This window comes from Haliotis asinina, chromosome 8 (assembly GCF_037392515.1).
Source record: "Haliotis asinina isolate JCU_RB_2024 chromosome 8, JCU_Hal_asi_v2, whole genome shotgun sequence".
NCBI classification, from domain to species: Eukaryota; Metazoa; Mollusca; class Gastropoda; order Lepetellida; family Haliotidae; genus Haliotis; species Haliotis asinina.
The window spans coordinates 49,893,664-49,907,629 of record NC_090287.1 but is presented as its reverse complement, the minus strand read 5'-3'; the positions used below and the strand labels follow the sequence as shown (position 1 = coordinate 49,907,629).

General features: G+C 39.0%; 1 protein-coding gene across 2 annotated transcripts in view; it reads right to left on the bottom strand.

Annotated features, from left to right (window-relative positions):
• LOC137293473 (SNW domain-containing protein 1-like) overlaps window positions 1-13,951 on the bottom strand; it is a 123,154-nt gene extending 109,203 nt beyond the window's left edge. Inside the window, exons 1-8 of one of the 2 annotated variants that reach the window (XR_010957482.1) lie at window positions 13,648-13,690; window positions 11,624-11,696; window positions 10,833-10,907; window positions 5,719-5,880; window positions 5,063-5,262; window positions 755-859; window positions 434-503; window positions 182-247 (exon numbers count right to left, since the gene is read on the bottom strand). Coding sequence is in view for 1 of the 2 variants with exons in the window: in XM_067824033.1 (XP_067680134.1) it covers window positions 182-247; window positions 434-503; window positions 755-859; window positions 5,063-5,262; window positions 5,719-5,880; window positions 10,833-10,907; window positions 11,624-11,696; window positions 13,648-13,664 (768 nt within the window). In the remaining variant the exon portion in view is untranslated. Of the gene's footprint in view, window positions 1-181; window positions 248-433; window positions 504-754; window positions 860-5,062; window positions 5,263-5,718; window positions 5,881-10,832; window positions 10,908-11,623; window positions 11,697-13,647 lie in introns of both variants that reach the window. The other variant, XM_067824033.1, reaches the window with a different exon arrangement.
• Window positions 13,952-13,966: the final 15 nt, after the last annotated feature.

Below are 13,966 nucleotides of genomic sequence, written 5' to 3'. Positions count from 1 at the left end.
TCAAGTTAACAATGCTTAAGGCAAAAATCTCTGAAGTGTGAATGCTGAGGATTTATGGAGACATAAGACATGACTCAGAGAGTTTGGTTTTACGTCACTTTTAGAAACAGCAGGGAACTCAAGAAATTTATAATGAAGGTGTAATGGTACCAAGATGCCTACATGGCAATCAATTACTTACTCTGTTGTTTTTCCAGTTAGAGATACAGGGAGGAATCTTCCATTCTTGTTGTTCCTTTACAGTAACCTGAAGAGAAGAAATTGATAACATATCATGATATCATAGCGATTTCAAAGTTAATAAATTTTAGGGCTTGTCAAACTAAATTATTTGCGGCCAGGAAAGTTTTTGTCAGGGCTGGCAGGGCTAGGGTCTGGCTGAAAATGTTCAGAGTTTCATATCCTAATTGAGGGCCTATATCTGAATACTTACCTTTCTGTTAGGGGAGTGCATCACAGGTGCTGGGGGTGAAGGAGGACCCCTGGGGATCTTCTTGTTTACTCTGAAATATGAATAGGCTTATCTGTATTGACAGAACAATATTCAACATCAGTATCATTCTATCAGACACACAGTGCTCAGAAACCAGAGTGCTTCTAAATCACTTTTATTATCAACATCAAGAGTATTTGTATTGGAATATGAAAGAATCCCAAAAGTGGTACTTGTTTTCATTTGAATTACTTGCTTTTCTGGGGTCAACACTCCTGAAAACAAAACCATATACAACAATAACACCAAAAACTCTCATACTTAAATCTTGGTGGTTCCATAGGATCTTTCTGCACCTCCACCATCCTGATGATCCTCTGCTTGGCCCCGGAATTGAATGCCACACCCTGCTGTGATGGGGTATACCTGAAACATTCAAGAACAGTGGTTCAAATAGATTTACCACATCCTATATCCATAAGAACTCCCAAGAACTTTAAGTATAACAGCCATTATGTAATTTTTTAAATATATTGATATTTTATACTTATCCTGACATGCTTATCATGCTTATCTAATCCCTCTGTGCAAAGATAGTGAAATCCCTTGAAGTTCCCTTCATGGATGTACAATACACTCACCCCTCCTTTCCCGACAACTGGGTAACATGCCCAGCCATCCTTGCCACTCTCTCTGAATCTCAACATGATAATTACTGTGAATTCAGTGTGTCGGAGAGGGGCCATTGGGAGGGCTTGACGCCTGAGTCATGCTTATAATGCTTATAGAATTTGATGAAAACAGTGGTGGGTCAGGCCACACTGGATTCTGTTGACTGCTACATAAGTACATCCAGTACTTACCCACTTCAGGAATTATAACAGTGATAGTTTGGTCCTAATCTTCCAATATTCATCTGTGGGATGAGAGGGATCACACCCAGTTAAACTTGTCTTCCTTGAAGCATTCCTTGACTGGAATGTGATACTATATGCAGGGATTGGGAAAGGCACATGCTATGGGCCATTATCCACATCTGAATTAAAAATGGCCCCTCAAAATTTTGATATTTACTACTGATACAGGAGCAGTGGCCCACAGAAAATACAGGAAATAGCTAATAATCCTGAAAATGGCCTATTGTCAAAGTTCTCTGTCCCAAATCCCTGTATATAGATCAGCTAGCATCCTGCTAGTGTCTAACCCAACTGTATGTCAAGATTTCCATCAAGACCAGTTGCGATCCTTCTTCATGTACAAGTATCTTCATTACGAGTACTGGGTCACAATCACTCATGCTAGCCTTTTCAAGACATGTGCATGGACTCTCAACCATATTCTCCACAGAGCGTCTTGGTCTAGGGTAAAAGGGTGATAAAAAGGCGAGTGAAACTCAGCACCTTTGTGGAACTGTTACTTGTTTTATGACATGTGGCCCAAATCGGTGAATGCCAGTGACATCCTACACAGCGATGTCCCGTAGGCAGTGGTGTGTAAACACTGTATTTGATTTCAAAGAGAAGCCCTCCTTTATAGTTGTTCGCAAGCAGTTTCCATGTAGAGTAAGTCAACGCCAAGGCTTATGTCGATTGGAAGCTCATGGAAGTTTGAGTCCTGCTACTTTGTACTCCCTCGGTATAATGCCTCTCATCCATATGGAGATAGTGTTATGGGATACTTTCATAGGCGTCTCAGTCGATAATGGGATGAATAGGTGCTTGAAAAGTGGTTTCCTTGTCTTAGTACATTGGAGTCAATGCTCTGACATAATGATAAATCCTGTGTATCATGTGGCCCAACAACTGTAGATAATGCCTGGGTGTGGAATTGTCTGTCCAGTTGTCCAGGCAGTTGATTTTTGGTGATAAAATCCCATCTCAATCCTACATTACAATCTCATGATGATTGGTGTTGAATCGTGTGTGACTGAAGTCCAGAGCATGTATTTCTGACATCTGTGCCGTTGTTTCTAGGGCAAGTAGAAACACCACTTTCTGTGTCAATAATTCAAGAGATTTACGGTCTAGTGGCTCGTAGACATCACTCATGGTGTTGTGTACTAAGCTGTTGCATTATACCTGAGTTGTTGATCTTCCAGCTTGAATGATTGTAGTAAGGCAAGTAGTTCAGGTACTCTAGTCAGCTTGATCCTGTTTTCATGGTGATAAAAGAGCTGAGTGCTGCTAAGTATGTCGAGAGTGAAGAACCTTTCAGTTTTCTGGTACATCGTAGATGACATAAGTAGTCCGCTCCTTGAGGATGTGTGGCCTTCATTGCAGTGAAGCCTTTCTTTCTGGCATATCTTTCAAACCGCATCCATTTACCGTTGTATAAAGTAGGGTAGATCTACATAGAGCTGGGGTAACTGACTTTGAATCTCTAGTAGAATATCCTCGATTTTTTAAGCAGGCCTTGATATGATCCACACATGAAGTTGGAACAATGTTAGACTGTCGTGTGCTTGTTTGGTGTGCGGATGGACGATTAGGTTTTTCCACTCTGGTAGTGGCAGTATTGGTTGTCCCAGTTCCTCAATGAGTACTGGGAACCAATCTCTCACTGGCTGGCCAATAAGGCCAAAATCATCAGCATCATCTGTTTTATCTTCCTGATGACTTTTGGTATAAGTACTGGAGTGGGGGGAACATGTAAACTTTCAGTCTTTCCAATGAAATGCTGAGAGCTTCTGTTGCTCACGCTACCAATAAATGTTGGTATCTGCTTGTTGAACCTATTTGTGGGGATCTGAATGTCTGACTGATGAGTCGAAAAGTCCCTCAGTATAGCATCCATTTTGCTGGAGATGGTTGAAGTGGGCATGACAGCGTGTCGGCAAAGACATTTTGTGCACCTGAGATGTGACATGCCTTTACGTGGAGGTTCATGTCATCGACAAAGGTGTGAGATTTGTTGGAATCTTTTGACAGAGAGGCTAAGTCCAATCCATTCATGTTCCAAGACGTGATCTCTGAGTCTGAGAAGAGGCTTCCTCCGATGATGGAGATCGATGATGGAGATCAATGATGTCTATCTCTGTCATTTCTCAAGTGCATTCGTGCATGGAAGCTGATGTCCTATGAGTGTCATCACAGACCTCCTAACTAATTATCTTCCAGGAATGACTAACATTCTCTGAATGCCTACGCTTATTCCTGCAGGCACTCAGTGAGTCAATGGAATGAGTATCATCAATATTGTGAAGTGAAGATTTAGTCAATGGTTTTCATGAACGGGAGCAAGCATATGATGCATTCTCTTCATCCGACGGACCTAATGCAGTCAGCGAACCATCATGAAGGGTGACTGTAGTTGTAGCTGCTGAACGGCGTTTCCGTTCCTCTTCAAAATGGCAATCCATCAGGTTCATCCTATGAGTGGTTAACTGTTGCATGAAGAGAGCTGACGATCTGTACCTCAGGAAGTAATAGTGGAGGTTCGTCATAGCTATGACGTTCATCGGTGGAATTATCTCATTGCTGAAGGACTTCATAGAAGCTGTGGAGTGTAGTTTCAGTGCAGATCTAGAAGTTGAAGACTTAGTCTTAGATTATAACAACTGAAACTTCTTAGGTTGAGAAGATCCTGATTCTGACAACACCCTCTTCTGTGATCAAGACGAAGTATCACCTGTATCTCTACCATGCCCCCTGGGTACATCAGGCTGATCACTAAAATTATGTCAGCTGTTAACAATGTACAGTTACTAGATGCAGACTCAACTGATTTAGACATGGCTAGCGAGAGATTATGCTGTTTGTCCTTAGTGCACCTTTGAACTAAGTTGGAACTAAATATTATTGCAAAGTTCACAGCGAATAGTGGAAGAACAAATAGGTTTGCATGAAGGACATGCTACATGTGAATCAACTGCCGACAGTTGTAGTTTATGCTGGAGTGAGTGAGTGAGTTTAGTTTCACGCCGCATTCAGCAATATGCCAGCTATATGGCGGCAGTCTGTAAATAATCAAGCCTGGACTAGACAATCCAACGACCAACAACATAAGCATCGATCTGCACAACTGGGAACCGATGACATGTGCCAACCAAGTCAGCGAGCCTGACCAACCGATCCCATTAGTCAACTCTTACGACAAGCATAGTCGCCTTTTATGGCAAGCATGGGTTGCTGAAGGCCTATTCTACCTCGGGACCTTCATGGGTCAGTTGGAAGCATGCTGGAAGCATGATTTCATCTACTAATACCAAGTCAAAATTGAAAAAATGTGTCCCAAACACATGAAAATTTATAAGTTTCAGCAATAATTTTACAAACTGATGATGATAATTACAATCCATAAACTGATTACGACACAATTTAGATCATAGTCCTGATATATAAGCAAATATTGATCACCATATCCAGACCAAAAGTGCCTCCAGCCGTAGTTGGGTGATGAAGGAGAGAGTGACAAGCATGGTTGGTCATGTGACCATATTGGCGGGAAAGGGCGGCTGCCGAGGGGTGAGTATATTGTATGTCCTCTGCAATTTGAAGTGAACTTCATGGGATTTCAAGTGTTCCAGTATCTTTGCATAGAGGGAGGAGATAAGCATACTAAGCAGGATAAGGAAAATTAACTCGTTTAAACAACAGTCAATGGAAATATTCATGAGCTTGTCAACAGTACCTGATATACTGAGCAGGAGCCTGTTTCTCTGCATGCCGGACTGGCATGGCAGCTGATATCTTGCTGGATACCAGCTTGGATAATGCCTGCCTGGTCTTCTCTGTGGTGTCCTCAATAGCTTCTTCATCTGGCCGTTGCAGATCAGGATCATCCTCATCAATCATCTTTGGTACCAAGTCACCAGGACGGGAATGTATCACCTAGGGTGAAACAGAACATAAAATATGTGCACCATCTCATTCACAGATGCACTGACAGCAAATACATGTAATATTACCTAATACAGTAACACTGGCACGAAACAGTGTATGAGCAAATAGCCTAGACAATATTTCAGACAAAGATGTGCTTAGTCCATATTTATCATTACGAATCACAAGGCCACAGATAAGTACTAACACATGTTTGTCTTGCTTACATCCAAGTTATCAGATCAGCACAATTTCTTGGGCCTAATCTGACAGTCATCATATATGTCCTGTTGATTTTTCTAAAATTTAATGTTAAAAATGCTAAACTATGTCCCTTCAAACTTTGATTAAAATCATAAAATGTTCCAATTATACTGGCAGTATAATCACTGAAATAATTCTAATTGCAGAAACGACACACTATTCTAAGATCACACATGAGCATTTATATTTATGTCTGCTCACCTTTTCTTTGCCATGTCCTTGTCTGGCAATGGCATCATACTTGATCTTTCCATGCTGATCAAGTGACACAGCCAAAGAATTTGATGTGGTTTCCTTCAAACCCATCCCAAGTGGATACTGAGCGACATGAATTTCTGGGAAGGCACCCCCATCACCAAAATCCTGCAATGCAAACAATGAAACCTCCTGCTTAAATCTGAAACACAACAGTACTGAAATTGTACAGGATAAAAATACTTCCCCATGCCAAAAGTAAGCAACAACTGCTTAAACAGCAGTGAGTATAGTTTTATTCCAATATATCAGCAGGCGAACTGTCTGGAAATAATTGGGATTGGACCAGACAATCCAGAGGTCAACAGATAAGTATCAATCTACATGATTGGGATACGATGACATGTGTCCACCCAGTCAGCCAGCCTCACCACCTGATGCCATTAGTTGCCTCTTACAAGCATGGGTTAGTAAAGATCCATTCTTACCTGAATCTGGGTATCAAACAGCAGTAATAATTAAAGTACAGTCAGAAATAGACAAAAACTGTGTTTTCACATTTATCTCAACAATTTATGTTGTTGATATACAAAAGTGTGAAATATCTTTTAAAATAAGTTCAGCCTAACTACAGTTCCACTGGTAGAGAGATAGGAAACCTGAAAAAAGGACTTTACTGAGGAGAGATTAGTGCAGAAATGAGCAATGCAGATTTTTTCAAAGTCGAAAGCGATTTATCTGGAACAGACTATGGCCTTATGCAAATCAGTGTGCATGATATTGTATTTTAAAGGGCACTTTTTTAAATGCCCATTCATAAATTACACTTAGTATCATCATCCACAACAGCTGTCATACAAATGCTGAAACTATTATGGACATAGCTAGCATGGAATTTAATTATCACTATAAAAAGAAACATATAGGAGGGGGTTATCTCAAAAGCAAAACTTGGACAGGTGTTGCAGACGAGATATCAGGGCTAGAGATATCAGCTAAGATGTGATAATCCTTTAGGGGAATTGAACTGGGGAAATAAATGGTGTATGAGTACAATTTACAAATAATATCGAGTCATGTTGATCTCTGGGTGGTCATGCCACTTGTATATTTTGAGACATTTAATACGATGCTTTTCTAAGGGTATCAAGTATCATATATTTTTAACATAAACTTCATGAAAGAAAGACATGTAATCAATAGATGAGACATATTCAACACACACGACAAAGCACAAAATATCTTTGGAATGGCCCCTTGCACCAGTTGGCAGTGCATGCTTTTCATGCCAGATGAGTCAACTTTCTGTTCCCATACCTAGCTGAGCGACCTAATTGCCATCTATAGTTTGATCTATTGGTTTCAGCAGCTATTCATTTTTTCTTAAGTTTTACCCAATTGATAAGTAAACAATTTTTTATTTTTTTTTTATTTAAACTTTTATTTCAGGTATCAATCACACAATACAATTACATGAACAGAGAATGACATGAAAATCAAAATTTGTAAAACATATCAATTCTATTTGACATTTCAGCAGCACATTTAGCAATAATATCAATGTTCAGAAGGTTGGTAATCACTTCTGTTTATGTTCAAATACAATCTCTTTGAAAATCAAGATGATTCTGTTTAGTGGATCATTGTTTCTCTCTGAAAAAACAATGAAAATCCTTTCTTTATTAAAATGAAATTCTATTTGAGCTTTTTCGATTAGCCAACCTTCTAGTTTAGTCCACAGTGGCCTTACAAGATCACATTCCAAAATAAATGCTGCAATGTATTGTAGAAACAAGTCACTACTAAATATAAGTGTTTACAAATAGCGTCTGACCCTCTGACAAATCTGGCAAATTTGCCAGTGGTCAGGTAGAAATCACCAACGCGCCAGGCCCAGTGTCTGAATATTTCACAATGACTTTGTGTGAAGTTGTTATTTACGGCATCTGACACTTGTTTGCTGTTCAGAAAACTTGTTTGTTATCATATGATGTTAATAATTTCAATGCCAGTTATAAGAAATATGAAATCTGAAATATTTGTTGGTCCTGTGAATTTTCAGTGGGTCAGACAGAATCTGAAACTTACAGGACCCAATGTTCTGTTACTTTGAAAAACTGAAATATAACCCCTTGATTGGTAATTCAACCTTATTTCTTTATTGATGACTTAAAGGTCACATGCAATGTAAAACACAACTTTGCAGATTCTGGTACCTTTCGGTATACACTTACCGAAACAAATCATAAAAATGCCAATTCAACCTATAAAGTTGAAAAAAAACCGCGATGAAATAAAAGCCCGCGAAATCGGAGTTCAAACGTTTTACTAAATTTCCCCCAGCGCTGGGGGGAAAACTGGTTTCAACAGCTGTGCTGTGCTGCGCTGCGTCCTTAACGCATGCGCAGTGAATAGGTCCGTGGAGCTTGAAACAGTATGCATGCCCAGAGTCTGAGGTCATGAGCAGTAGTCTAATCTTGGTTGTGTACACAAACAAGTAAATAATCTACTCGTTATGTAAAAAAACTTGTTGATTGTGGTAAGCAGTCTCTGCCACAGAGAAAGCTCAGTGTCTGGTTTATTCACACCTATATGTCTGCCTGCCTGTCTGCTAAAGACAACATGCAGTACACAGCTTCAATCATTGACCACGTGCAATTTGAACTTAACACCTATCAGCCTATATGACATAAAGAAAATAAATTGATTTATGACTCGTGCACCCGAGTCCCATCTCTGCCACATTATGTAATTGGGCACGTGTGATACACATGACATGTTTTTATGTCTGTGGGTTGCAAACAAACTACATTCATTTTTTCGGATGACTGGATCTGACGGAAACTGGTGCAAACTCTTGTCAGTTGCAAGTCCTGCTTTGTACTTGGACGAATGACAGATTCCAGCCACGCTGTAGTTTACCATCTCTACTGAGATGATTTTTGATTGAATCGAGCGCAAATTCAGAGAACATGTATTTTCAAAACCTAACATCTCTATATACATTCTTCATGGATAATGACTTCTTTTAGTGTATATGATTTTGTTTGACAACAGTATATGAATCCATACTGAAACGACGCATCAAGTACACAAAAAGAAGTTGTTATCCATAAAGAATCTTACTTTCTTGTGACTCGCCATACTTCTAAAATGCCCATCAAAGAGATCATCTTTCTGTACACACAATGAACCCTCAGCATATCAGCAAATGAAACAGCCAATCGGAAGCTGTCGTTACACTTGAGTGCACATCCACCAGCTATGACTGGGTTCGGTCTCTCGAGGACTTTGTTTCAGGGGAAGTAAGCCCAAGTACAAAATATTGCACTTTTGAATCGCGATTTTTGTTTATTTGTTTTTCTAAAAGCAGCAATGTATATCATTATCATGAATAAGTGGTAAATGTGTTTGATTATGTTTGATTTTTGGGTTGCATGTGACCTTTAATATTTTTGTCTTCTAAAACAAATCATAATGAAGAGAAGGATGATATTTATTTTTAAGTTCAGTGAAGTTAAGAAAACACATGTTTCCAGTCCGAGTCTAAATAGTAGTTGCGTTTTTCGTTTATCATGATATTACAGTTATGCTGGATAGTTTGGCTGAGAATATCAATATCAGCTTGTGGTTTAATATGTTATGAAATCAAACCAGGATGAGACCATGTCCATGTAAAACAGATTTCTTATGTTTGAAATAATTTCTATTTTCAAATGATCACAATTGAGTACTAAAATATTCATTGAACTAAATTTTGGTAATTCATATCAATAAGTTTGCTCCATGGTGCTAAGAGATTCAATATTATCTTTATGCCCTGGATGTTTGAATTATTTCTGGTCATATTACCCAAAATCTCCACACAAAATATGAACAGGTGTGGGAAACAAAAGTCTCCCTGTCGACAGCCCCTTGAAATTTTGAAGAAGTCAGCGCCAAATCCACTTACCAGTATGCAACATTCAAAGTCATTATAAAAGGTTTGTACCCAATTTCGAACAAAACTTTGGAAGTTAAAGAAATCAAGCGTTTTCTCTCAGAATTTCCAGTCTACTGTAGACTGTATGTTCTGTTGAGGTACAGCTGCATTGGAGCATATCTAAGAGACACTCCTTGTATGCAGACACTTTTGGGCCCAACGCCAAGAAAGGGTATACGGAAAAACAAAAATGGAATCCTGCCCCGGTAAACAACTGTTTAAGGAAAACACCTGGCGATGGTGCACCCCAAATAGAGACAAATAGGTACACAGGCATAGAACAATGCCAGGAACAAAGATATTGCGTAAAGCCTATGCCAAGATTCGATAAGGTCATTTGTCCGTTTTGGGAAGTGAAGAGGAAATACCACATATCGTAAGCCAGATACACGCGAATTCAGGGTGAGACTAACATGGTTGAAGTCTTCAAGGGCCTGCTGGAGAAATGTTCCCATGTCTTTCTCTCTGACCGAGAGAAATAAATTGGGCCACACCTTATGCGAGCGCTACCAGATCCCTTGCCTTCCATACTCCCCAATTCTGCTTTGCAGCAAGGGACAATAAAGTTTGTTTCTACCAAAATCAAAATGAATATGTTTCAAATTTGAATTTTGTGTTCCCCAGTCATTCTGAAGTGATATCTGATTGACTGTCTTCACTTGATTAATCTATCTTGCTTTTCTTGAATCTGTGAAGACTATTTCAACAAACCGTTGGCTCATATTGATGCTTACAAATATGTACAACATCATTCAACATTTGTTTTTACAGTTTGGTGCCCTGGCAAATGATCATGTTTTGGGGTCTTAAAAATTATTTTTACTGATTTCAGTGGAGCATACACAAAAATATATAAATGTTGTACAATGGAATGGATCTGTTGGCATAATAAACAATATTGTATGGCATAACATTAACAAAATACAGTAGGTAGTGCATAGTACACATATAAGAGAAAACATAGTCAGGCTAAGTCTATAATTTTAATTCCTTGGGCCATTTCATGGTAAAAAATAGTTAGCTATTAAACGCGAGACAATCCACCTAAATCTTGGACTAACAAACTATATCAGCAGGAAAATCTGGGATTACTGATTATGACATGCAATAAAAAGCCCCAAAGTCATCATGGTCATACCTCCTGTGATCTTGGTACCCATCCCTTCCTATGGCCATATGGTGGGGCTGCTCTCTTGCTTGTGACAGGTGTAACCTTAACACAGAAAATTCATATGTGAACACTTTCAATTCATTTAAGCAATAGGCATAACCTTTATGAACAATTGTAAACCAAAAGTTACTGTGTTCTGTAATCTGATTGGTTGAAAAACTTGATTAAATGGTATTAGATTCCCGGAAACTGAAAGACTATTCACCGCGTATTGACACGTGAACAATTGTTTTGTTGTGTCATCGACAGTGGTGATGTCATTCAAATCATATTGTGACGTAAAGTTAGAATGATGTCACAAATGAGCAGCTCCAGATGCTACCATGGGAACCAGCTGAAACTGCTGTGTCCGTATTCGAGTGCAGACACTAAAACCCTTTGGTTTACTTTTGTGTTTACAATGTCGATGAACATCACATGCTGGCCAATTTCCGGGTGTTATTGAGCATTTGAAGCATGGGAATATTTCATTTGAAACCTCCGGCTAACGTCGTCAGTTCCAAATGCATTCCCGTGCTTCAAATACTCAATAACACCCGGAAATTGGCCAACACGTGATGTTTATCGCCTAATTATATTTGTTAAGACACACATAGCATCAACACTGACTGACATTTACTCTTTTGTACTGTGTCAACCAAATTAGCAAAACAATCGGAACAAAAGTAATAAAAACTATAACAATAATCTATTACAGTGATTGACACTTAAAACAAACTGAAATGAACATTACTAATCATTCACATGAAATCAGTCACCTGCATTTGTGATCTGTACTGTCTGTCTTCATCATCTCTATCATATATGCGCTGAGACGGGGCAGGCAATATACTGAAAGCAGAACAAATGACATTCAAATGACAAAGAAAAAGATCACCATTCCACTGTTTTTTATGATTATGGAATTGTTGATTCAATCTGTTCCTTTCTTAAGCTGCTGTCAGCAATATTCCCTCGATTTCATCGTACAATGTCAACCAATGAGTGAAGGAGTTATGTTTTACACTACTTTTAGCTAATATTCCAACAACAACACTTCTGGAAACACCAGAAGTGGGATTCACACAAAGTGTCCATGTGGGGTCTTTGGTGTGACAAGCAAATATCTTAATCACTAGGTTTCCCCACCACCATCCCAAGAACAAATGATGATCTTGGTAGAATTGGTCTTCAGGTACCCAAACTTGTTGTAACAGGTCACTAACAGGATCTTGTGATCATGCTTGCTGACTTGGTAGACACGTCATCATATCCCTATTGATCCCTAAGATAGATGGTCATGATGGTGATCACTGGATTGTCTGGTCCAGATTTGTTTATTTACAGACCGCCACCATAAAACTGGAATATTGCAGAGTGCTACATTATACGACAATCAAAATAACACCACAGAGAATTACCTCCATGTCGGAGGAAATCCAGAAGTCATGAAGGTCTTACATATTTGCCACATTGGACAAATCCATGAGCATGGGAGCATGTGTATGGAAATGTGATACCCATCTTTGACAGCTCCAAGATATGGGTTCTGATAGGTTAAAAAAACCCTGAAAGTATCTAATTCTATGGGTGAGACCCATAATTTTATTACCTCCTTTAGCTGGCTCAGTAGTCAACCAGCTAAGTTGCCGTTACCACAGAGCAGAGCAAAGGTTTGTTTGCTGTGTGACTCAGATTTGGGGGAAATCACACAAACAGACTGACTGGTCCGAAACTTAAAAAAAACCATTTAAGCAAGAACTCATACCTCTTTCAGAGAACCTCTGCATTGTTTGTGTTGCCAAGTTTAATTGGTTAGATAATTTAAATTTTAAGAAGTGAAAGTAGGCTGTGATCATGGTGATTGGTACACTCAACTTCCCAGTGTAGACACCTGACTGGATAAAAGACAGCTAAGGGAGGCTATGCAATTATCAGGCCCTTAGATGACTCAGGCTATAGCTGAGATTTATCAGAACATATACCCAGGAGATATTGTGGATGTGTCAAAACTAAATTCGTTATTAGGGTGTACCATAATAGGAACCCATGCTCACAGACTGCACAGGGATGCAACTCTGCGCACTGAAATGCAACAGCTTGTGTAAATGCCTGTGTGTATTTGGGCTATGGGTTGTGGAATATGGGTTTGTTCTCCATGAGGATACAGTGTACCGGTATGTTTCTGAAGTTTGTCTTGGTTTGCGGCACATTTCCTGGCATACGTATCTGTAGTACCTTTGCTGTCATCATGTGACAGATTAAGAAGCAGAGCAGTACTCCTAAAAAGTCTGTTAAAAAGTAAGTAAGTTTTCTGTCTATCAGGCTAATGAATGCTCAGAGCCAATTGTTGTTGTATGTTAGATACTCCCTGGTAGGATCATTCCCCATTATTTCATAAACGTATCATACCAGAGGCCATATACCGATATATCATTATATGGTCCCTGATCATACACAGTAAAATGTACCGTTTCAAGTTGCTTATAATAACTATGATTTCCCTTTATGTTTTAAGTACAGGAATTATCACCCGGGTATTACATACGTAAGTAGACTATTTCCTGGCGCATTAATCCCAACACTAAATTACTTGAACAAAACACATCACCACATAATGCCTTCAGTTTCATGAGTCTCTTTTCTGACACTTATTATTGTTTAAAGTGTAACTGCAAGTGGAAATAATAGTACAGAGTTGGGACACGTACATCACAATACCATAAAATGTTACTTGTTCAAATTTTATATGTCAAATACATGGAGGAATATTACTAAACACTATATTCCTAGCAAGACTTACTTTGATAAGGTCGCCATTTTGTTTCGACAGTGTAATCACATACGTTTTCAACCAGTATCTCAGCACCAATGCGCAAGGGCTTTTGCGAAGATAAAATTTAGTTATTAATAGACTGTAACCCAGTTGAAAAATATTGAGTTTGTTACTCGTAGCAGAAAATGTTTAATGCTAAGGATTTTCAGCAAATGTAGAAAATGTAAGAGATAGGTATATTGCGATATAGCCCCGCTTATACTGGTATAGAGCGTTTGCTTCGATATACACTCAGCTCCATGCAACGATATTTCCGGCAGTGTATTTAGGTGGGGTAGCACGCGCT